General features: G+C 39.6%; 1 protein-coding gene across 11 annotated transcripts in view; it reads right to left on the bottom strand.

The window, feature by feature from the left end:
• Nucleotides 1-25,000, bottom strand: part of LOC145502336 (sushi, von Willebrand factor type A, EGF and pentraxin domain-containing protein 1-like) — a 39,772-nt gene that overhangs the window by 12,902 nt on the left and 1,870 nt on the right. For 6 of the 11 annotated variants that reach the window (XM_081481612.1, XM_081481610.1, XM_081481611.1 and 3 more), the window contains exons 2-24: nucleotides 22,649-23,048; nucleotides 20,980-21,377; nucleotides 20,236-20,421; nucleotides 19,077-19,271; nucleotides 18,679-18,864; nucleotides 17,097-17,465; nucleotides 12,015-12,200; nucleotides 11,477-11,671; nucleotides 11,101-11,286; nucleotides 9,478-9,846; nucleotides 6,473-6,658; nucleotides 5,929-6,123; nucleotides 5,555-5,740; nucleotides 4,742-4,936; nucleotides 4,368-4,553; nucleotides 3,555-3,749; nucleotides 3,181-3,366; nucleotides 2,368-2,562; nucleotides 1,991-2,176; nucleotides 1,270-1,464; nucleotides 889-1,074; nucleotides 362-556; nucleotides 1-152 (exon numbers count right to left, since the gene is read on the bottom strand). The exon at nucleotides 1-152 is cut by the window's left edge and continues 34 nt beyond it. In XM_081481612.1, coding sequence (XP_081337738.1) covers nucleotides 1-152; nucleotides 362-556; nucleotides 889-1,074; nucleotides 1,270-1,464; nucleotides 1,991-2,176; nucleotides 2,368-2,562; nucleotides 3,181-3,366; nucleotides 3,555-3,749; nucleotides 4,368-4,553; nucleotides 4,742-4,936; nucleotides 5,555-5,740; nucleotides 5,929-6,123; nucleotides 6,473-6,658; nucleotides 9,478-9,846; nucleotides 11,101-11,286; nucleotides 11,477-11,671; nucleotides 12,015-12,200; nucleotides 17,097-17,465; nucleotides 18,679-18,864; nucleotides 19,077-19,271; nucleotides 20,236-20,421; nucleotides 20,980-21,377; nucleotides 22,649-23,048 — 5,108 coding nt within the window. The remainder of the gene's footprint in view (nucleotides 153-361; nucleotides 557-888; nucleotides 1,075-1,269; nucleotides 1,465-1,990; nucleotides 2,177-2,367; nucleotides 2,563-3,180; nucleotides 3,367-3,554; nucleotides 3,750-4,367; nucleotides 4,554-4,741; nucleotides 4,937-5,554; nucleotides 5,741-5,928; nucleotides 6,124-6,472; nucleotides 6,659-9,477; nucleotides 9,847-11,100; nucleotides 11,287-11,476; nucleotides 11,672-12,014; nucleotides 12,201-17,096; nucleotides 17,466-18,678; nucleotides 18,865-19,076; nucleotides 19,272-20,235; nucleotides 20,422-20,979; nucleotides 21,378-22,648; nucleotides 23,049-25,000) is intronic. The other 5 variants (XM_081481614.1, XM_081481605.1, XM_081481608.1 and 2 more) reach the window with 5 other exon arrangements.

Here is a 25,000-nt window from a genome sequence, read left to right as displayed (position 1 = left end):
ATTGTGTTGACATCTCCTTACTTGAGAACCAGACGTTATATAGCCATCATTACACGAGAACTGACAGACAGTATCATAATACATTGTTGCATTCCCTGGACATCCAAGTCTTGTTCCATTTGACGGTGCAGGCACCGCTGGACACGTGATCCCTGCGGTGTGAAAAAGTAATGATGGTCAAAAGAATACAAAAAACCCCGAAATTTTAATGACCCTTCAATTGATTTAATAATGACAACGGGGTCTTTTATGATATGCAGCTTTGTATAAAACTGGTTCCACGTTGCACTTTGTAAAGACCTCTATATAATTGTGTTGGGTGAATTCACATAAGAGCATTAAGTTTAGCTTTCTAGTTTACCTTCACATCTGGGTATAGTATTGTTCCAAACACCGGGGTGTTTGTTGCCAGGGGCGACACACGTGACTGTTGACGAGCCATTCAGACGATAGCCAATTGCACAAGAAAAGTTACATTGTGCTCCATAATGATTATCACAGCTGCTCATGCGCAGTGGACCTCCTGGGTCTACCGTCAGAGACGTGCAATTGATAACTGATAACGAAAGGTAGAGAAAATATGAATATCGATCACTCTTGGTATATAAAAGTTCATAATGATGATTTCCTTAATTGTCCGTGAAAACGTACACATGAGGACGTAACTGTACTTTAGACAACAAAGTCCTTTTTTATGGATATATATATAACGTAAAACGTTAACAATCTACGGCTACCTGGATCAATTGCGGTAACCTTTCCTTGTCTCGAGATCTTGGTACCGGAACAAGTTACTAGATTTTTGTTCATATTCGGTCCATAATTTTATGATATCTGCAGTTATTGTACTACTACAATTGTCAGGCTGTAGCAACATGTTTTACATACTTTGACAAGTGAAGTCTTGTCCACTCCAAGTTCCATTTTGTTGACATCTCCTTGCTTGACAACCAGACCCTATATAGCCATCATTACACGAAAACTGACAGACAGTATCATAATACATCGTTGCATTCTCTGGACATCCAATCCTTGTACCATTGGACGGTGTAGGCAACGCTGGGCACGTTATCACTGTAGTCAGATTAATATTGATGGTAAAAAAAAAAAACATAATACGAAAGATTATAAACCCCCTAACTGATTCAATCATGAAAAGGGTTCCCTTTCTAATGGGGAGCTGTGTAGCCTCTATCATGTAAACACATCTAAATTATTGTGTTCGGTGAATTCGTTTAAGTCTATAAGTTGTTCAGTTTTCGAGTTTACCTTCACATCTGGGTATCGTATTGTTCCATACTCCAGGATGTTGGTTGGCAGGGGCAACGCACGTGACTGTTGACGAGCCATTCAAACGATAGCCAATTGCGCAAGAAAAGTTGCATTGAGCTCCATATTGATTATCACAGCTGTTCATGCGCAGTGGACCTCCTGGGTCTACCGTCAGGGACGTGCAGTTGATGACTGATAAGGAGAAATGGCGAAAAACTAACATTTATTTACTGTGATAAGAACTTTGGTGCATGCCTGAAGTTGAGACCGCTTATATACTCTTTATTCTTTTTGGTAATCTCTTTCTAACACTTAAATATCAATTGACCTCTCAATCACCTTTACTCTTTAAAGTGTCATTACACAAATCGTAAAGCATAGTTAAATAAGCTCTCCCTAGTTCAGGATGACGTTGATTCTCTTCCACCCGTCCTCTTGACTGCGTACTACTTTTCTATGGAGAATATGGATATCAATTACTAATGGTAAACAGAGTGACTGATATTAAAAAGCTCTTTTTATAGGTGTATATAACGTAAAACGTTGACAACCCACAGCTACCTGGATCAATTGCGGTAACCTTTTCTCGTCTCGAGATCTTGGTACCAGAAAAAGTTACTAGATTTTTGTTCATATTCGGTCCATAATTTTATGATATCTGCAGTTATTGTACTATTACCAATTGTCAGGCTGTAGCATTGCATCATGTTTTACATACTTTGACAAGTGAAGTCTTGTCCGCTCCAAGTTCCATTGTGTTGGCATCTCCTTGCTTGACACCCAGACCCTATATAGCCATCATTACACGAGAACTGACAGATAGTATCATAATACATTGTTGCATTCCCTGGACATCCAAGTCTTGTACCATTGGACGGTGTAGGCAGCGCTGGACACGTGATCACTGTAGTAAGAAATAATACTGAGGGTTAAGAAATATAGTACAAAAGTTGATGAAACCTCGTATTAATTCAATCATGAAAAGGGTTTCCTTTCTAATGAGGAGCTGTGTGGCCTCTATCATGTAAACACTTCTATGTAATTGTATAGGGTGAATTCGTATAAGTCTATATGTTGTTCCGTTTTCTAGTTTACCTTCACATCTGGGTATTGTATTGTTCCACACTCCAGGATGTTGGTTGCCAGGGGCAACACACGTGACTGTTGATGAGCCATTCAAACGATAGCCAATTGCACAAGAAAAATTACATTGTGCCCCATAATGATTATCACAGCTGTTCATGTGCAGTGGACCTCCTGGGTCTACCGTCAGGGACGTGCAGTTGATAACTGATAAGGAAAAATGGAGAGAACTTAATGTTTGTTTTCACAGTGAACTGAACTTTGGTACATATATAAATTTTAGAATGCTCATATACCCTTTATAGTTTTGGGGAATTGCTTTCAAACAAGCAATGAATAATCAAAAGTTCTTCACTCTTTTGAATATCATTTCACAAATCATTGTTTAATATTGAACACGCTCCTCCCTAGTTGATGATGACGTTGATTCTTGTTAACCTCTCTTCTTGGCAGCGCACTGCTATTATATTGAGAATAAGGATACCAATCACTCCTGGTAAATTAACAGTTCATTATGATGAATTCCCTTAATTGTTTGTGAAAAGAACCCTTTGAAAACTCACACATCAAGACCTACGGTGCACATTTAGACAACCAAAGACCTTTTTTGAGAATCTAACGTTAAAAACACGTCAGCTACAGCGTGGTAGATTAATTTCGGTAATGTTTCCATGTCTCGAGATCTTGCTACCAAAATAAGTTACTACGTAGCTTTGTCCTCATATTCGGTCCATAAACTTATGATATCTGCTGTTTTTGTGCTAATGCCGATAGTCAGGAGCTGTAATCATTACTTAGATCTTTATTGGAATATGTTTTACATACTTTGACAAGTGAAGTCTTGTCCTTCCCAAGTTCCATTGTGTTGACATCTCCTTGCTTGAGAACCAGACCCTATATAGCCATCATTACACGAGAACTGACAGACAGTATCATAATACATCGTTGCATTCCCTGGACATCCAAGTCTTGTACCATTGGACGGTGCAGGCAGCGCTGGACACGTGATCACTGTAGTAAGAAATAATATTGAGAGTTAAATGTAATACAAAAGTTTATAAAACTTCGTATTGATTCAATAATGAAAAGGGTTTCCTTTCTAAGGGGGAGCTGTGTGGCCTCTATCGTGTAAACACTTCTATGTAATTGTGTTGGATGAATTCGTATAAGTCTATAAGTTGGCCAGTTTTCTAGTTTACCTTCACATCTGGGTATAGTATTGTTCCACACTCCAGGATGTTGGTTGCCAGGGGCAACACACGTGACTGTTGATGGGCCATTTAAACGATAGCCAATTGCACAAGAAAAATTACATTGTGCCCCATAATGATTATCACAGCTGTTCATGTGCAGTGGACCTCCTGGGTCTACCGTCAGGGACGTGCAGTTGATAACTGATAAGGAAAAATGGAGAGAACTTAATATTTGTTTTCACAGTGAACTGAACTTTGGTACATATATAAATTTTAGAATGCTCGTATACCCTTTATAGTTTTGGGGAATTGCTTTCAAACAAGCAATGAATAATCAAAAGTTCTTCACTCTTTTGAATATCATTTCACAAATCATTGTTTAATATTGAACACGCTCCTCCCTAGTTGATGATGACGTTGATTCTTGTTAACCTCTCTTCTTGGCAGCGCACTGCTATTATATTGAGAATAAGGATACCAATCACTCCTGGTAAATTAACAGTTCATTATGATGAATTCCCTTAATTGTTTGTGAAAAGAACCCTTTGAAAACTCACACATCAAGACCTACGGTGCACATTTAGACAACCAAAGACCTTTTTTGAGAATCTAACGTTAAAAACACGTCAGCTACAGCGTGGTAGATTAATTTCGGTAATGTTTCCATGTCTCGAGATCTTGCTACCAAAATAAGTTACTACGTAGCTTTGTCCTCATATTCGGTCCATAAACTTATGATATCTGCTGTTTTTGTGCTAATGCCGATAGTCAGGAGCTGTAATCATTACTTAGATCTTTATTGGAATATGTTTTACATACTTTGACAAGTGAAGTCTTGTCCTTCCCAAGTTCCATTGTGTTGACATCTCCTTGCTTGAGAACCAGACCCTATATAGCCATCATTACACGAGAACTGACAGACAGTATCATAATACATCGTTGCATTCCCTGGACATCCAAGTCTTGTACCATTGGACGGTGCAGGCAGCGCTGGACACGTGATCACTGTAGTAAGAAATAATATTGAGAGTTAAATGTAATACAAAAGTTTATAAAACTTCGTATTGATTCAATAATGAAAAGGGTTTCCTTTCTAAGGGGGAGCTGTGTGGCCTCTATCGTGTAAACACTTCTATGTAATTGTGTTGGATGAATTCGTATAAGTCTATAAGTTGGCCAGTTTTCTAGTTTACCTTCACATCTGGGTATAGTATTGTTCCACACTCCAGGATGTTGGTTGCCAGGGGCAACACACGTGACTGTTGATGGGCCATTTAAACGATAGCCAATTGCACAAGAAAAATTACATTGTGCCCCATAATGATTATCACAGCTGTTCATGTGCAGTGGATCTCCTGGGTCTACCGTCAGGGACGTGCAGTTGATAACTGATAAGGAAAAATGGAGAGAACTTAATATTTGTTTTCACAGTGAACTGAACTTTGGTACATATATAAATTTTAGAATGCTCGTATACCCTTTATAGTTTTGGGGAATTGCTTTCAAACAAGCAATGAATAATCAAAAGTTCTTCACTCTTTTGAATATCATTTCACAAATCATTGTTTAATATTGAACACGCTCCTCCCTAGTTGATGATGACGTTGATTCTTGTTAACCTCTCTTCTTGGCAGCGCACCGCTATTATATTGAGAATAAGGATACCAATCACTCCTGGTAAATAAACAGTTCATTATGATGAATTCCCTTAATTGTCTGTGAAAAGAACCCTTTGAAAACTCACACATCAAGACGTAAGGTGCACATTTAGACAACTAAAGCTCTTTTTTGAGGATCTAACGTTAAGAACACACCATCTACAGCGTAGTAGATTAATTTCGGTAATGTTTCCATGTCTCGAGATCTTGCTACCAAAATAAGTTACTACGTAGCTTTGTCCTCATATTCGGTCCATAAACTTATGATATCTGCTGTTTTTGTGCTAATGCCGATAGTCAGGAGCTGTAGTCATTACTTAGATCTTTATTGGAATATGTTTTACATACTTTGACAAGTGAAGTCTTGTCCTTCCCAAGTTCCATTGTGTTGACATCTCCTTGCTTGAGAACCAGACCCTATATAGCCATCATTACACGAGAACTGACAGACAGTATCATAATACATCGTTGCATTCGATGGACATCCAAGTCTTGCACCATTGGACGGTGGAGGCAACGCTGGACACGATATTACTGCAGTGTAAAATGAAATTAAAAAAATACAACCTGAAATTTAAGAAACCTTGTATATATTTAATAATGATAATGGCCTCTATTGTGATATGGAGCTATGTATAACACTGGGTTAGGTTTAACAATGTAAAGACATCTATTAACTTAGTTGTGTGAATTCCCATAAGCTGTTTAGTTTTCTAGTTTACCTTCACATCTGGGTATTGTATTGTTCCATACTCCAGGATGTTGGTTGCCAGGGGCAACACACGTCACCGATGACGAGCCATTCAAACGATAGCCAAGTGCACAAGAAAAGTTACACTTTTCTCCATAATGATTATCACAGCTGCTCATGCGCAGTGGACCTCCTGGGTCTACCGTCAGCGACGTGCAATTGATAACTGATAAGGAAACGTGGATAAAATATTGATATCAATCACTCTTGGTAAATAAACAGTTGATAATGATGACCTTTTTCATTGTATACGAAAATAACCCTAAGACACTCACACACGAAGACGTAAATTGTACGTTTGACAACGAAAGTTGTTTTGTTAACTCAGGCTGACATAACGTAAAAAGCTACGTAGTGGATTAATTGCGGAAACCTTTTTCTTTCCCGAGATTTTGTCACCAGAACAAGTTACTAGCTTTTTCCTCATATTAGGTCCTTAGTTGTATGATATCTGTCAACGATAGTCAGGAGCTGCAGACAGTACTTAGATCTTTATTGCGACATGTTTTGCATACTTTGGCAAGCAAAGTCTTGTCCACTCCAAGTTCCGTTTGGTTGACATCTTCTTTGTTGAGACCCAGACCCTGTATAGCCATCATTACACGAGAACTGACAGGCTGTATCATTATACACTGTTGCATTCTCTGGGCATCCAAATTTTATTCCATTGGGCGGTGCAGGCAACGCTGGGCACATATAGTCTACGGTGAGCAAAAAAGAACACAAAGATAAATGATTTCATGCAACACTATGGATGCTTTTCATTCAATAAAAACTTCCGAAAATTCGAAAAGAGCACACATGGTACGGTACTGATTTTCTGGGAAATTTTCCAGAAAATTGTTGAATTACCGAAAGAGCGAATTATTCAACCGAAAATTCTGGAAATTTCAAAAGAAAATCAAATGAAACGGAAATTCTGGGTAAGGGATCTCCGAAAATTTTGGCATACAACGCGAGGTCGTCTCTTTTTCCGAAAATTCTGGTAAATTATGTTCCATTCGTCACTTGAAATGTTCAAACCAGGGACCCTTTCCACAAGATGAAAAATTTCGATATGAACTTCCGAAAATATCCAGTGTCGAATGCAACATCATTTTCTGGAATTTCAGGAAAAGAGAATAACCTTGCGAGGCGCACCAAAATTTTCTTTTTTTTGGCTGAATAGTTCGCTGTTCGGAAATTCAACAATTTCCGCATTTTCTGGAACTTTTCCCCAAAAATTTCCGTACCATTTGTCCCCGTTTCGAAACTTTCGGAATTTTTGGTTGAATGGACAGCGCCCCAGAATTTTTGATCAAAATGGAAAGCGCCCAAGAATTTTTTATCAAATGGAAAGTACCCTACGTCTTTTCGAAAAACAATGCAACTGTTAATTTCCTAGTTGTAAAGACACGTTTGACATTCCAGCATGATTGGAGTTTGATCTTCAAATTTGCATTCGATAATTTTATGTTTTACGGTGAACCCCGCAATGAACAACGAGTCAAAAATGGCGTACGTAACACGCGGGTTTAGGGGGATATTTTCTCGACCAATTTTGGTTTCCGCCACATTTTGGAGAAATAGAACCGAGGACGAGGCCAGTTTCGAGCCAGGGCGTGCACTTGGTTCCATAAAATTATGATACGACGGTGAGTGGAAAGAACGGCGTTTCTGATGAGAGCAGAAGCTCTTCAATTGTTACTGGCGAGGAACTAGAGAAGAGGGGGAATGCCAGCACATCGGCAGATATGGTAGGAATTCCAATGATATTGAAGTTTTTCTAGCTGCAAATTATACATAATGCCAATAACGTGTGTGGTTTACAGGCGCAATCAGAAATTTAGTGAGAATTGATTTTTACATTTTCATTGTAATTAACAATTACGTCATATGCATAAGGCCTGCGTTAGATACGAGATGACAAGCGATCAACATTGGTTGTAATCATCTGGTATACATCAAGAGGGAATATAATAGTTGCCGGTTTTAAAAACTGAACGTACTTTGCACTCAAATATTACTTCGTTCATTTACAAATCTAATGGTTACGTGGATGTTTCAGTTTGATCTAAAAGAAGTGGTCTCATGAAAAGGTGGCAAAATTGGGGACATGGTATTTACTGTATGAGTTAAAGAGCACTCGAGAATAGCAAATGAGACAGAATTTACAACAGAAATATAAACTAATGACTATTTCTTGCGCGTTCTCCTTTAAATCGGTCTGCTAGTGTTTTGGAAATTTGAAACAAACGTTCAAGGTTGAGAGGAAGATCAAAATTACATGTTATAAACTATGCCAAAGATTGACGCGAAAGCGCGGCGTTCAAAAAAGTGAAATTTTCTAACAAAACGTTTCTACCAGTGGTACCACATCTAGCCCTACCTGCCTCCCCTGTGTCTACGAATATATGTCTCGTGTCACTGTTCGATTCGGTCCTAAACTCTCTGTAAAAGTCAGTATATATTTACAACAGGGTGATTTTTGTCCTAGCTCAAAGGTTAGATTGTATCTGCCTTAAATACTGATCTCGTCCCCCGTCCTCGACTCAATAGGGACCTTACGCATGTACGACGGCGACAGTGAAGATGGCACCTATTAAAAAGTGTGTTTATCTTTTACTTTGCAATTTCGCATTCATTTAGATCTATTTGGTGTGTTTGTTGGTATTAAAACTTGCCTCTGCTGAATATACTAGGAATGCGTTCAGTTCCAAATAGAAACACTAGAAATTAGCAGTAGTGGGTCCCCTTGTCAAAAAACTTGAAAATTGGTCATTTCACGTCGTTGATTTGCAGAGGACGGCAAAGAAATGTACCACGAATTATAACGCTCGTGCACAGCCACTGTTCTACACATTGAACTTTTTGTTTGGTGACGTTCTCGTTACCGTTACCGTCGTCTCTTTCCCTAACTAAACGTGAAAGATAATCCCATTTTTTGACTGAAGCCTTTAACGTGTACATGACGGATATTCTTTTATTTGTTTTATGGAATCTACATGAGATCATGATATGGAAATCGAAAAAATACAAAATGGATAACGTTTTTTATTCCCCGTGTTTTAACCAACTGAAAATGTGAAATTTCCCTTCCGGTTGAATGAGAAACCGCGGGGCGGGGCTAGGACCCGGAACTACAACTAGAACTAGGTTTATATATCTTTCGTAAATGTTTACAATTTTGAACCAAATTGGAATTATACTTGATCTTCCAAGTATATTTCACTTTTTTTTTTATTCGTTTCTGTTTATTTGGTTCGAAAAATGTGTCCACGTACGTTCTTGTTTTGACGTCACAGCCTGAATAGTCCCAGATCCTAATCCCGCGGTTTCTGACCCAACTGGAAGTGATATTTTACGTTTTCGGATGGGTAAAACGTGGCGAAAAAACAACGATGTTTCTTTTTTTATTGTCTTTGTTTTTGTCTTTGTTTTTTTTTTTTTCTATTTCCATATCAAGGTCTTGAGTAGATTCCATATAGCAAACCAAAAAGCATGTCATAGACACTTGAAAGAAGTCAACACAGCAACTTACCTGCACTTCCGTTGCCACAATACCGCAGATTGCACGAAGGCGGCGGCTTTAATTCATACACGAAGAAAGCGCCACAGTTCCGGACTTTAATGTCATCACTATGACCACAGCACGATAACCAGTTATAACAGACTTGACGAACCACCACACCATCGGCGACTGTAGGGTGTACACCAGAAAGCCAACCTGAAGCGACAGTGCCACAGCGAAGCATGGAAACGCACGTGTCCGCCATTTGATCCCCCGCAAGTCCTTGGAAGCGGTACCAACCTAGTTGCAGGTCACTATCACATATCTGTTGCGCCTGTAATGTGTATCCTTGAGCGCGATCTACTCCATTTAGAATTTTGTAATTTTTACACCCGTCCACTATCAGTGAAAATATACCAATTAGCTAATTGTCATGACAAAAGTACTACCGTAAAATCCCACATCAAAGCCCTGGGCTTATATAACTTCAAAAGCGGTTTTGGGTGGGCTTATAAACGGGAGGCATATGTCCGGGGGGTGCGTATAAACATATTAAAAAAAAATGTTACGGAACGACGAGATAAAACATATCTGAGAAACGAATCAAAGCTAACAAACCATTACATTTAGAGCTATCACCGTATTACCCTCTTAGCCTATAACGCAAAAGGAACGCAGTTATACATTAGATGGGCTTATATCCGGGGGGGGGGTCTATATCCGGAATAATATCTTTGTTACCAAAGAGAAGGGCTCATATTCGGGGGGGGGCTTATAACCGGGGGGGATTTAACGTGGGATTTTACGGTATTACTTTTAATCGCAGGTCATCTTATCGTTGATATAATTTTATCTGCATATTAACACAACATCTGTCTGAACGGAGCAAAGAGTCGTGATTTAACATGTTAATCACAATTCAATACCAAACACTGGAAGTCACTATACGCCCTTAAAGCTAAAATAAAAGAAGATTCCAACCGTACATCCTATTGCTATGAGCTCAGACGTAAGATGTAGGTAACGAAAACCGATTAGGAAAACACTTAGAGTGAGTAATTACAATAAACTTTTTCATGTTTCGAGTTCTTGGTACCAGAACAGGTCACAAGCTTTTCGCTCGTATTTGTCTTCTAACTCCAAGAGTCAGCAACTGTAGCCATTACTCCCGGAGGAGCCCGGGGAGACTCCTATATAAAAATGGACGGGGGTGTTCGTCAGAAATTTTGAAAACAACCCCTAAGGGGAACCAAAATCATGTTTTGTGGGGGTGGCTTGAATTATTGTTAACCTCTAAGGGGTGCCAATTCTATAGCAACACGATCTCCTGTCATGTTTTTTGTTTTTTGTTTTTGTTTTTGTTTTTTGTTTTTCTGTTTTTTTTCTGCTCAATACCCTAAAAGATACCTCAAAAACTCCCGCCATGAACCTTTTGGAGCTGAACACCCTTAAAGGCATCAAAACCGCTGTTTTAACTGCTAAAAGGTACGACGAGCCCCCCCCCCCCCCTCCCTCCCCCCGTCCTTTTTATATGGGAGTCCCTAGATCTTAATTCGGTCCATAAACTTTTGATATCTGCTGTTTTTGTCCTATCACCGATAATCAGGAGTTGTAGTCATTACTTAGATCTTTACTGCAATATGTTTTAAATACCTTGGCAAGTGAAGTTTTGTCCACTCCAAGTTCCGTTCTGTTGACATCTCCTTGCTTGAGAACCAGACCCTATATAGCCATCATTACACGAGAACTGACAGACAGTGTCATAATACATTGTTGCATTCTCTGGACATCCAAGTCTTGTACCATTGGACGGTGCAGGCAACGCTGGACAAGTGATCGCTACAATATGAAATAATATTGATACAGTAGTTAAAATATCAACAACAAAAAAACTCTTTATTTATTTAACAGTTTCTTTTATGATTTGGCACTATGTATAACACAGTGGGCATCGGTATGGCTTTGTTGGGTGAATTTGCCTCAGACCATTTTAATTTTAACTTAAAAGATGTCACATTTTCTAGTTTACCTTCACATATGGGTATTGTGTTGTTCCATACTCCAGGATGTTGGTTGCCAGGGGCAACACACGTCACCGATGACGAGCCATTCAAACGATAGCCAATTGTACAAGAGAAGTTACATTGTGCTTCATAATGATTATCACAGCTGCTCATGCGCAGTGGACCTCCTGGGTCTACCGTCAGCGACGTGCAATTGATAACTGATAAGGAAACGTGGATAAAATATTGATATCAATCACTCTTGGTAAATAAACAGTTGATAATGATGACCTTTTTCATTGTATACGAAAATAACCCTAAGACACTCACACACGAAGACGTAAACTGTACTTTTGACAACGAAAGTTCTTTTGTTAACTGACATAACGTAAAAAGCTACGTAGTGGATTAATTGCGGAAACCTTTTTCTTTCCCGAGATTTTGTCACCAGAATAAGTTACTAGCTTTTTCCTCATATTAGGTCCTTAGTTGTATGATATCTGTCAACGATAGTCAGGAGCTGCAGACAGTACTTAGATCTTTATTGCGACATGTTTTGCATACTTTGGCAAGCAAAGTCTTGTCCACTCCAAGTTCCGTTTGGTTGACATCTTCTTTGTTGAGACCCAGACCCTGTATAGCCATCATTACACGAGAACTGACAAGCTGTATCATTATACACTGTTGCATTCTCTGGGCATCCAAATTTTATTCCATTGGGCGGTGTAGGCAACGCTGGGCACATATAGTCTACGGTGAGCAAAAAAGAACACAAAGATAAATGATTTCATGCAACACTATGGATGCTTTTTATTCAATTAAAACTTCCGAAAAATTCGAAAAGGGCACACATGGTACGGTACTGATTTTCTGGGAAATTTTCCAGAAAATTGTTGAATTACCGAAAGAGCGAATTATTCAACCGAAAATTCTGGAAATTTCAAAAGAAAATCAAAAGAAACGGAAATTCTGGGTAAGGGATCTCCGAAAATTTTGGTATACAACGCGAGGTTGTCTCTTTTTCCGAAAATTCTGGTAAATTATGTTCCATTCGTCACTTGAAATGTTCAAACCAGGGACCCTTTCCACAAGATGAAAAATTTCGATATGAACTTCCGAAAATATCCAGTGTCGAATGCAACATCATTTTCTGGAATTTCAGGAAAAGAGAATAACCTTGCGAGGCGCACCAAAATTTTCTTTTTTTTGGCTGAATAGTTCGCTGTTCGGAAATTCAACAATTTCCGCATTTTCTGGGACTTTCCCCCGGAAATTTCCGTACCATTTGTCCCCGTTTCGAAACTTTCGGAATTTTTGGTTGAATGGAAAGCGCCCCAGAATTTTTGATCAAAATGGAAAGCGCCCAAGAATTTTTTATCAAATAGAAAGCACCAAGAGAAAATGAGGGGACAGAGAGGGACATTGAGGGCGTTGGCTGGGATATGTCGATTCCACTAAAGTTATTTTTAGTTTTAGACGGAAACGGAAGTCTATTTCCCCAGACGTCCGCATGATACCTTTCACCTGTTGATCAGGGAATTTTTAAAGGGCGGTCTGCGTGGAAATACGTTTTTGTCAGTAGAAGCGCGTAAAGAATAGGGGTTGACACATTATGCTCCTAAAATCGAGCATTATGCTTTTTGGCACTGCTCCCAAAACGGACTATTATGCTCCAAATTATGCTCGACTGTAACTATTGTAATCGTAATTATGCCGCAAAATTTTTTTCCCGGACCCCGGTGAGTTATAATTATGCCGTAAAAATTTTTTTCCCGGACCCCGGTGAGTCATAATTGTGCCGTAAAAGTTTTTTCCGGGACCCCCGTGAAGTGCGATAATAGTAATGGAAACCATGTAGAACATTAAAATAGCTTGAAATTTTGTAGTTTTAACTTAATAAATGGACAATAGTAGCTCTAAAAAAGGAAATAACTGTTATGTTGCAAAATGGCACTATTATGCCGCCAAAAAAGCACTATTATGCCGGCAAAATGCACTATTATGCCGGCATTATGCTCGATGCTCCACATATAGTATTATGCTCGAAATCATGCCGGCATAATGTGTCAACCCCTAGTAAAGAACCACAACCTATTTGGAATAAAAACGCTGGGTAAAAGAAATATCAAAGTTTTTCCCCTGAAAATTTGAATCAAAGAAATCAGCGATGACAACAAGAAAGAATTTATTTGCTTTCATTTGTATAACAACATGCAGAGAGGTAACGTATTGTTCTATATTGAAAACATATATAACATGGAATACTGTTTCAAGCTGTAGCGATTCTGACACCTCTAAACCCATCGACGAAAGAAATCTTAGCCCACTGAAGAAAACTAATTTGGTTCCTACGGCAAAACTATTTTTGAACCCAGCGGCAAAATTACCCTCAACCCAGCAACAGGAGAAAATAATTCTGGCCGAGCTGCAAAACAGTTCGGAGGGTAGCTAAAATATTTTGAATCTAGGAACCAAAACAACTCGAAGCCTAGCGATTAGCGCCAGAAATCAACTTGAATACTATATCACAACAAAGCAATTCTCAACCATACGACAGAAGTCTATTTGAACCTCAACAGCGCGGATAAAACAACTCGGAGTGTAGCGATCAGCCTAGAAAATAACTCAACAAAACAACAGCTCAGAGCGATCAGTGATCAGCGACAGAAATAATGTTGAATAGCGGTACAGTGGCAAATTGAAAAGAGCTCGCCGTGAAGCGACCTGCGACAGAAATAACTTGGACTCCAGCAACAAAACAGCTCGAGGTGGGACGACCAGTGACCGTCAGAAATAATTTTGAATACAATAACAAATACCTTAGAGTAGCGCTCAGCGAGAGAAATCATTTTGAATGCCGGCACAGCGATTAAACAGCTAGAGGCATGGCGATCATGGGAATGTAGCAACAGAACTAGTTGTGAATGCTGATACAGCGACAAAACAACTCCTGTAGCTCGGAGCGAAGCGATAACCGAAAGAAACCCGGGCAGAAATAATTTTGAATTCACAGAGAAACAGAACAACTCACAACGCGGTAGTGATCAGCGACAGAAACAATTTTTCTGTTCAACGACAAAACAACTCGCATTCAAGCGACAAAAAATGATTTTGTACCAGCAACTAAAGTACATTGAACTGAGCGAAAGGGACAACTTCTTCTGACTGCTTTTCCAACAGAGAAAACCAGAAAAAACGGAGGTGTCATCTTCGTTTGATCATGTTCATGCCACGTTTTCTTCACCTTCGGCTAATTTGCACTAATGTAAGCTTTCTCTCTTCAGTGTGGGGAGAAAATCTCATTGTCCTTGCCAACATCAATGTCGAAGTCCACCGGCTTGTAAACTCCATTTGAAAAAGCCACAGTGCATAGTCCATAACAGCAGCCACGACCCTTATAACATGCTCCGCCGGAATGTTTTGTTAACCACTCAGAACAACATTTCCGCCCGTCTGCATGTGCCATTTTATTCCCAAGGAGATGTAAAAATGTATCTCCCACATTGACTTATCCAGCCAGAAATACCAACTGTCTCTAATGTACCCGTAAAAGGCACCTCTATCGAAAAAGCGTATTTCCCCGTGGACCGCCGTTACTAAATTGCCTGATCACCTAAAGAATAATGGTATCATGCGGACGTAAAAGGAAATGCACTCCCGCTGTTTTCGGCAACCCTAAAATAACTCTAGCGGAATTGACATATCCCAAGGCCTGGACTGGGAGCCTCCCTCTCTGTCCCTCATTTTCTCTTGAAAGCACCCTACGTCTTTTCGAAAAACAATGCAACTGTTAATTTCCTAGTTGTAAAGACACGTTTGACATTCCAGCATGATTGGAGTTTGATCTTGAAATTTGCATTCGATAATTTCATGTTTTACGGTGAACCCCGCAATGAACAACGAGTGAAAAATGGCGTACGTAACACGCGGGTTTAGGGGGATATTTCCTCGACCAATTTTGGTTTCCGCCACATTTTGGAGAAATAGAACCGAGGACGAGGCCAGTTTCGAGCCAGGGCGTGCACTTGGTTCCATAAAATTATGATACGACGGTGAGTGGAAAGAACGTTGTTTCAGATGAGAGCAGAAGCTCTTCAATTGTTACTGGCGAGGAACTAGAGAAGAGGGGGAATGCCAATACACCGGCAGATATGGTAGGAATTCCAATGATATTGAAGTTTTTCTAGCTGTAAATTATACATAATGCCAATAACGTGTGCGGTTTACAGGCGTAATTAGAAATTTAGTGAGAATTGATTTTTAAATTTTCATTGTAATCAACGATGATGTCATATGCATAAGGCCTGCGTTAGATACGAGATGATAAGCAATCAATATTGGTTGCAATCATCTGATGTAGATCAAGAGGGAATACAATAGTTACCGGTTTTAATATCTACACATACTTTGCACTTAAATATTACTTCGTTCATTTACAAGTCTAATGGTTACGTGGATGTTTCAGTTTGATCTAAACGAAGTGGTCTCATGAAAAGGCGGCAAAATTGGGGACATGGTATTTACTGTATGAGTTAAAGAACACTCGAGAATTGCAAACGAGACAGAATTTTACAACAGAAATATATAAACTAGTGACTATTCCTTGCGCGATATCCTTTAAATCGATCTGCTAGTGTTTTGGAAATTTGAAACAAACGTCCAAGGTTGAGAGGAAGATCAAAATTACATGTTATAAACTATGCCAAAGATTGAAGCGAAAGCGCGGCGTAAAAAAGTGAAATTTTCTAACGAAACGTTTCTGCCAGTGGTACCACATCTAGCCCTACCTGCCTCCCCTGTGTCTACGAATATATGTCTCATGTCACTGTTCGGTGCTTAAACTCTCTGTGAAAGTCAGTATATATGTACAACAGGGTGATTATTGTCCTAGCTCAAAGGTTAGATTGTACCTGCCTTAAATACTGATCTCAATCCCCGTCCTCGACTCAATAGGGACCTTAGGCATGTACGACGGCGACAGTGAAGATGACGCCTATTAAAAAGGGTGTTTATCTTTTACTTTGCAATTTCGCATTCATTTAGATCTATTCGGTGTGTTTGTTGGTATTAAAACTTGCCTCTGCTGAATATACTACAAATGCGTTCAGTTCCAAATAGAAACACTAGAAATTAGCAGTAGTGGGTCCCGTTGTCAAAAAACTTGGAAATTGGTCATTTCACGTCGTTGATTTGCAGAGGACGGCAAAGAAATGTACCAAGAATTATAACGCACGGCACAGCCATTGTTCTACTCATTGAAATTTTTGTTTGGTGACATTCTCGTTGTCGTTGCCGTCGTCTCTTTCCCTAACCAAACGTGAAAAATAATTGGAATTATACTTGATTTTCCAAGTATATTTTACTCTTTTTTTTTTCGTTTCTGTTTATTTGGTTCGAAAAATGTGTCCACGTACATTCTTGTTTTGACGTCACAGCCTGACTAGTCCCAGATCCTAATCCGGCGTTTCCTGAGCCAACCGGAAGTGACATTTTACGTTTTCGGATGGGTAAAACGTGGCGAAAAACCAACGACATACATCGTTTTTTTTTTTTTTCAGCTTCTATATCACGGTCGTGAGTAGATTCCATAAAGCAAACCAAAAAACATGTCATAGACACTTAAAAGAAGTCAACACAGCAACTTACCTGCACTTCCGTTGCCACAATACCGCAGATTGCATGAAGGCGGCGGCTTTAATTCATACACGAAGAAAGCGCCACAGTTCCGGACTTTAATGTCATCACTATGACCACAGCACGATAACCAGTTATAACAGACTTGACGAACCACCACACCATCGGCGACTGTAGGGTGTACACCAGAAAGCCAACCTGAAGCGACAGTGCCACAGCGAAGCATGGAAACGCACGTGTCCGCCATTTGATCCCCCGCAAGTCCTTGGAAGCGGTACCAACCTAGTTGCAGGTCACTATCACATCTCTGTTGGGCCTGTAATGTGTATCCTTGAGCGCGATCTACTCCATTTAGGATTTTGTAATTTTTACACCCGTCCACTATCAGTGAAAATATACCAATTAGCTAATTGTCATGACAAAAGTACTACCGTAAAATCCCACATCAAAGCCCTGGGTTTATATAACTTCATAAGCGAATTTTGGGTGGGCTTATAAACGGGAAGCTTATGTCCCGGGGGTGCGTATGAACAGATTAAAAAAAATGTTACGGAACGACGAGATAAAACATATCTGAGAAACGAAGTAAAGCTAACAAACCATTACATTTAGAGCTATTACCGTATTACCCTATTAGCCTATAACTTATAATTAAAAATTTTGATCTTTGTAAAGAAACGCAAAAGGAACACACTTAAACATTAGATGGGCTTATATCCGGGGGCCTGTATCCGGAATAATATCTTTGTTAGCAAAGAGAAGGGCTTATATTCGGGGGGACTTATAACCGGGGGGGGCTTTAACGTGGCATTTTACGGTACTACTTTTAATTGCAGGTCATCTTATCGTTGATATAATTTTATCTGCATATCAATACAACATCTGTATAAACGGAGCAAAGAGTCGTGATTTAACATGTTAATCACAATTCAATACCAAACACTGTAAGTCACTGTACGCCTTTGAAGCTAAAATAAAAGATGTTACCAACGGTATATCCTAATGCTATGAGCTCAGACATAAGATGCAGGTAGCGAAAAACCGATTAGGAAACCACTTAAAGCTAGTAATAAACTTTTTCATGTTTCGAGATCTTGGTACCAGAACAGGTCACAAGCTTTTCGCTAGTATTTGGCCCATAAATATATCTGCTGTTTTCGTCCTCTAACTCCAAGAGTCAGCAACTGTAGCCATTACTCCCGGAGGGGCCCGGGGAGACTCCTATATAAAAATGGACGGGGGTGTTCGTCAGAAATTTTGAAAACAACTCCTAAGGGGAATCAAGATCATGTTTCGTGGGGGTGGCTTGAATTATTGTTCACCTCTAAGGAGTACCAATTCTAAAGCAACACAATCTCCTGTCATGTTTTTTTGAACCTTTTGGGGCTGAACACCCTTAAAGGCATCAAAACCGCTGTTTTAACTCCTAAAAGTACGACGAGCCCCCCCCCCCCCCCCCCCGTCCTTTTTATATGGCAGTCCCGAGATCTTAATTCGGACCATAAACTTTTGATATCTGCTGTTTTTGTCCTATCACCGATAATCAGGAGTTGTAGTCATTACTTAGATCTTTACTGCAATATGTTTTACATACCTTGGCAAGTGAAGTTTTGTCCACTCCATGTTCCGTTCTGTTGACATCTCCTTGCTTGAGACCCAGACCATATATAGCCATCGTTACACGAGAACTGACAGACAGTGTCATAATATATTGTTGCATTCTCTGGACATCCAAGTCTTGTACCATTGGGCGGTGCAGGCAACGCTGGACAAGTGATCGCTGCAATGTGAAATAATATTAATACAGTAGTAAATATAAAAAAAACATTTTATTTATTTAACTGTTTCTTTTATGATTTGTCACTATGTATAACACCGGGTATGAAGAAAGCCACTATATAAAGGCGTTGGGCATCGGTATAGCTTTGTTGGGTTAATTTGCATCAGACCATTTTAATTTTAACTTAAAAGATGTCAAATTTTCTAGTTTACCTTCACACATGGGTATTGTGTTGTTCCACACACCAGGATGTTGGTTGCCAGGGGCAACACACGTGACTGTTGACGAGCCATTCAAACGATAACCAATTGCACAAGAGAAGTTACATTGTGCTCCATAATGATTATCACAACTGTTCATGCGCAGTGGACCTCCTGGGTCTACCGTCAGGGACGTGCAATTAATAACTGATAAGGAAAAATGGAAAGAACTAAACATTTATCTACTGTGACAAGAGCTTTAGCACATGTATGAGTTTGGGAATGCTTATATATATGGTTTTTGGTAATCTCGCTCCAGCCATCGCTAAAAATTATCCATTATCTTTACTCTTTTAATTATGACTTCACAAATCAAAGTGTAATATCAAAAAGTTTCTCTCTAAATGATGCTGACTTTGACTGTTGTGCCCCTCTCCTCTTGACAGCGTACTGCTATTGTAATGAGAATATGGATATTGTAATGAGAATATGGATATCGATCACTCTTAGTAAACAAAGAGTTGATCAGCTCATTTACATGGCTAGGCACGCTCAAACATGCAGACTCCAAACTGATGCACTCTTAGACGACGGCCAGGGGGCACACTTGGAAAAATTGAACGGGGGTGTACGGCCCGCTTCCCAAAACCCTTACCCTATTTATGACCAAAATCTGCGATATTCCCTGCCCTATGTATGACCTGACCCTTCAATCAAAACCCTGTTTCAAACCCGCGTTACAATTAGCTCCGTTGTCCAGACCAATGCTAAATTTACGGTAAACATAATTTGTGATGGGCTTTTGCTGATTTTCCTTTCGATAACGACGAAAAAGTATCTTCTTCTTAGAGTGCAAAATCCATACCCGATTTATAACCAAAATGGCTAAAATCAGCTAAAATCGATACCCTATTTATGACCAAAACGGCTGAAAACCCATACCCTTTGGGGCCGCACATACCTATATAGCCCATATAAGGAAGTATCCCCCCGGGGACGACGGTAGCTCTTGTTTTTGGATACAGCGTAAAAAGCCTTCCACTTACTTATAATTAGTGGATTAATTTATTCACAATAACCTTTTCCTGTGCCGAGATTACTTCCAAGCTTTTTGCTCATAGGTTTATCTACAGTTTTTGTCCTATCACCGATGGTCAGGAGCTGTACATACCTTCACAAGTGAAATCTTGTCCACTCCAAGTTCCATTGTGTTGACATCTCCTTGCTTGAGACCCAGACCCTATATAGCCATCATTACACGAGAACTGACAGACAGTGTCATAATATATTGTTGCATTCTCTGGACATCCAAGTCTTGTACCATTGGACGGTGCAGGCAACGTCGGACACCTGTTTACTGCAGTTAGAAGTGGAAAAACCTTTTAAGAAGACCAGTGGCGTGTACGCTTTTACTAGGCGCGTGGTTTGATGTGGTTCTAAACCTGACGCGGCTCGTAATTTTACGCGGTAGCGGAACTGAAGCTAGGTAGAAGACAGCGCGGAAAAGGCCGTTGCATGGCATATAATTATAATTTACTACCATTGATTAAATTCTACCTGACAATTTTCTGTTTTTAAAATTTGATTTAACAAAGCTAGTTTACCTAGTGTGAACGAGGTACAATATACCAAAAAAAATATAAAGAGAAAGAATAGATACGAAGTCACATCAGCCTTGTCTGGTTTTCACGGGGTTTCTCTATCATGGCTAGAGATGTTGGTTTTTGTGGAGGGAGGAAAACCGGAGAACCCGGAGAAACACCCTTGCAGCAAGGCAAGAACCAACAAGACACTCAATCCACGTATGGCGGCGAGCCGGAATCGAACCCGGGCTACATTCGTAGGGGCCGTGCGCTCTCACCACTGCGCCATCCCTGCTCTCCGAATTGGAATTTGAACTGAAATGAGAACTAACCGGGTAGCTGCCAGGAACTGTCATACGGCACGAGTCCCATTAGTTTATCTATGCCAGTGAAGAAAACATTTCCTTCAGTTACTCCACTGGAAGCGTTTAGTTTTAAAACGCTTGTGCTTGTCCATTCCGAGACGAACAGATACGGAGAGAGGAAAGTTACTGCAAAAAAGTGGAAGCCGGCTTGCTGATAAAGCAAATTTCTGTTGTTGCCATGGTAATCGATGGATTCTACTCTGTCCTTCCCTGCATCCACCCAGAAGACAAGCCTGCTTAGTCTATCGAGGGTGATACCGTTTGGCCATTGAAGATTGGACGTTACCAATGTAACACGCTGGGTTCCATTTAAAGATGATTTCTCTATTTTTGGCGTTGATCCCCAGTCGGTCCAGAACATCAAGCTGTTGATGAAGAAAAGGTAGACTTTGAGATAACACTGAAACAAAATACCACTGAAACAACTTGGCACAAATCGGTACCAAAGGTCTGACGTCTCCCTTCGTTCCTCGCTCTGTAAACTACAATGTACGGGATAATAATATTCTGTCACTCTTCAAGCCGAGAACAGCAGCTTATGGTCATCACTCTTTTTCGTATCTAAGTGCAAAACTGTGGAATTCCTTCCCAGAGGCCTTAAGAAGCTGTGACAAGATAAATGAATTCCAGAGGAACATTCTTAGTTTTATCAATTTTATTATTTAATAGTATGTCAAGTATGTTTATCGTAATTGTAAATTTTTATATTGCATTGTAAATTTTAATATTTATTGGCATGTCTTTTAAAATTTTTATCTTATCTTATTTAAACTCTTTAATTTGTTAATTATTTAACTCGAAGATATTAGCTTTATATAGCTACTCTTAAATTCGGGTTTTAAATAAAGTTTATGTAAGAATGTTTAATGTTCGCCAGCAGAAACCCATCTCACGTTTGTGCGCGTGGGATGCACAATGTGGTACTCGCTTCTTCGATCTGTCTCGCGAGCTGCCCTGCTGTTTTGCTAAGTCGATCGTACATCTGAGGGTTTGACATTGATGACATAGCAGCGGATATTTTTGGTCAAAAGTCAGACATTTCTCGGAATGGGAGTGTCTGACCTATGTACACAGACTCAAACTACACTGTAACGTACTTTCGCGGTGAATTAATGTCTGATAAGATTAGAGTTCCCTGATGCTAATATACTTATGCACGAGATAAAGACTTCGTTCTCATCCCTGCATTATCTGAGTATGGATTGAAATAACTTTAGTTATAATCCATCAATTGTTTTCTTTTTGGTCTAACCGTGTCACGTGACTGAATATTCCCAAGGTAAAACAGGAATATCCGAATGTTATAATCCATCAAATATTTTCGCTCGCGCGCGATTGGTCTAAATGTACCACGTGACTAAATATTCCCCAGCTAAAGCTGGGAATATCCGAATGATATTCCCCAATTTTCAAAACTGTGCTAGTAGCGAAAAATATTTAAAGGATAAAAAACACAATAGCCTCCATTTGGCGCCAAATTATGCTCTGATATTTGTCCCTGGATTGAAACGGAGCAGATAATGTCCCTCGACAAATATATATTCGAGTATATTTTCGCGTCAAACAAAGGTTCTTCGGTAATGCATGGACCAAGGTATAAGTCATGAGAGGGTGAATAGGTATTTTATAAACTTACCGTTGTTCCGGATCAAGAGCAATTCCTCTTGGCTCATCAAGACTCGCAGAAACCAAATTACGTATGTTATTCCCCTCCAAGTCAGATGCCGATATCGTATTATTAGTCGTATCAGTCCAGTATAGTTGTGATGATTTCCATTCCACAGCAAGTCCGTCACAAACTCCGACGTTATCATTTATTATTGTAACGTTTGTACCATCAGAACAGGATCGTTTGATTTTATTCTCTGTTACGTCACTCCAAAATATGTAGCCCAGGCTAAAATGGACATCTACGGCAACAGCTCTCGTAATACCCGTAATGATCTGATAACTTGTAACATTGTCAAAATCCAACGCTACGATTTCTGTCGTGGCTGATATAACAAGACACGGAGGGTTGCACTGGAATGGTAAAACTATAGGAACAAAAGAAAGATATATATGTATTTATATAATAAGTGAAATGATTGAGTATTCTTGCATTTTAACTGGCTCTTACTTATTATCTATTAAAGGACAGACGTACGTATGTCGTCACTAACTTTTTTTTCATTTCTTTATTATATACATTTGTACAAAACAAATGGATTCCATGTTGCCCTGCGTCTGTTCAGCAATAGATCACAGAAGACGTCAAAATGTGGGAAGAATATTAACTTTCATTCTTGAAAGTTATGCAAGCCCGAGACGCTGTCAAAGGTTTGCATAACTGACTGTCTGGAATTCTCTGACCTCCTAATGCTGTGTTTAGACTTGAACGGTATGCCGAGGTACCAGAGTTTACTTACCTAGGTAAACATTTTCCGTGTGTAAACGCCAGCTGATACTTTGGTAAATGCCGCAAAACACAAACGAAATTTAACCGAAGTAAAAGTTGTAATTACCTGTCGTAGAGACTTAGAGACTATAATAAGTGAACATTCTAAGTACATTTTCTTACGCTATTTTATTGTTATTTGTAATCAAGCGAGTTGCGGTCAGCGGTTTCTGTTTACTTGATATGGTTCGTGTAACACACGCGAGAAACACATGGTTGTTTTCTGTATGCTTTCATGGCCGCCTTGTGAAACACTTATTCTCTGAATATACATAGTTTGAATGGAACTTTGTCGACTCCTTGATATTTTTTCATTGTAACTCTGTCTTCACGACATTACCCTGTGATCAGGCATGGTTACAGTTGGTAACCAAGGTCAACATGACAGATACAACCGCTTGTGGCGGCGTAATATTTCACTTCCCATGGTGAGCAGATCGTGCGATTGTCGACAAAGCGTTTCTTTCCAGTTTTGACAATCATGGCAGATAACAGGGAAAGATTGGATCGATTTTCTTACGGCGAACAATCCGTCAAGTAAAGGAAAGCATTGTATTTGTCATTCTCAGTATTATTTACAACTTTTTCTAGACAAACGTCGATCCTTTGTTGTGTAAATATTGTCGATATATTTTGCCACCAGGGAGAATGCTGCATATTCAACGGATCCACGTTTCTACGCATATAATCATGCATACTCTGGGTATGATCAAGCAGCCGCAATATTATGGAATGAGGTCCTTGCCTACGCAAATGATATCACCTCAATTTGCTCCTGTTCCTGTTCGATTTCATGACGTTGATAATGCAGCGCGCCCCCCCCCCCGGGGAGGGGGGTACTTTGGGAACTTCTGGGTAGGGGGTGCCGCTGGGACCCTGGAACCTTTAGCCTATACCAGAGCTAGTTCAGCTGAATCTTGCTACCCTATACTAGAGTAAACTCCCCAAATCCCCCCATCTATCGACACTGTTGAAGCTGATTTACGTAAATTTAAACTTGCCGACTTGATTTTTTCATATTTTTGAGTGATTTCCTTAGTCTAGATAAAATCTTCAACCAACTAGTCAGTTTTGTGAAAAATTATACCCTATTCTAGACCCACACGCTCTAATTTATATACCCTACCCTAGAGTAAACTGCTTGAAAACCATACCCTTCACGGCGCCACATACCTATATAGCCCATATATGGCAGTGCCCCCCCTCCCCTCCCCCGGGTGCAGCGCGCGCAAGTTTTGACAGATCAGTTATTTGTATCAATATAAACACTGTGCGACTGTACCAAGGTTAAGTAACTTGACCTTAGTAACTGTTTACCTTGGTAAAAGCACAAATGTAAACACAACATAAGTGTTTATATGAGGCTATGTAAACAGGGAAAAACTGCTCTATTGGTTAAATTGTAGTAAATAAAATAACTAGGGCCCTTAACAGAAATATTAGCAGACAAGTAATTATCCGCAACGAAAAGTTATCGTTATCAAAAAAGCCAGTTTGTGAAGCGAGTTATCAACAACAAAATGTAAAAAAAAAAAAAAAAAACTTATCAAC

Source organism: Orbicella franksi, chromosome 11 (genome assembly GCF_964199315.1).
Source record: "Orbicella franksi chromosome 11, jaOrbFran1.1, whole genome shotgun sequence".
In the NCBI taxonomy this organism is placed as follows: Eukaryota; Metazoa; Cnidaria; class Anthozoa; order Scleractinia; family Merulinidae; genus Orbicella; species Orbicella franksi.
This window is presented reverse-complemented; position numbering and strand designations above follow the sequence as displayed.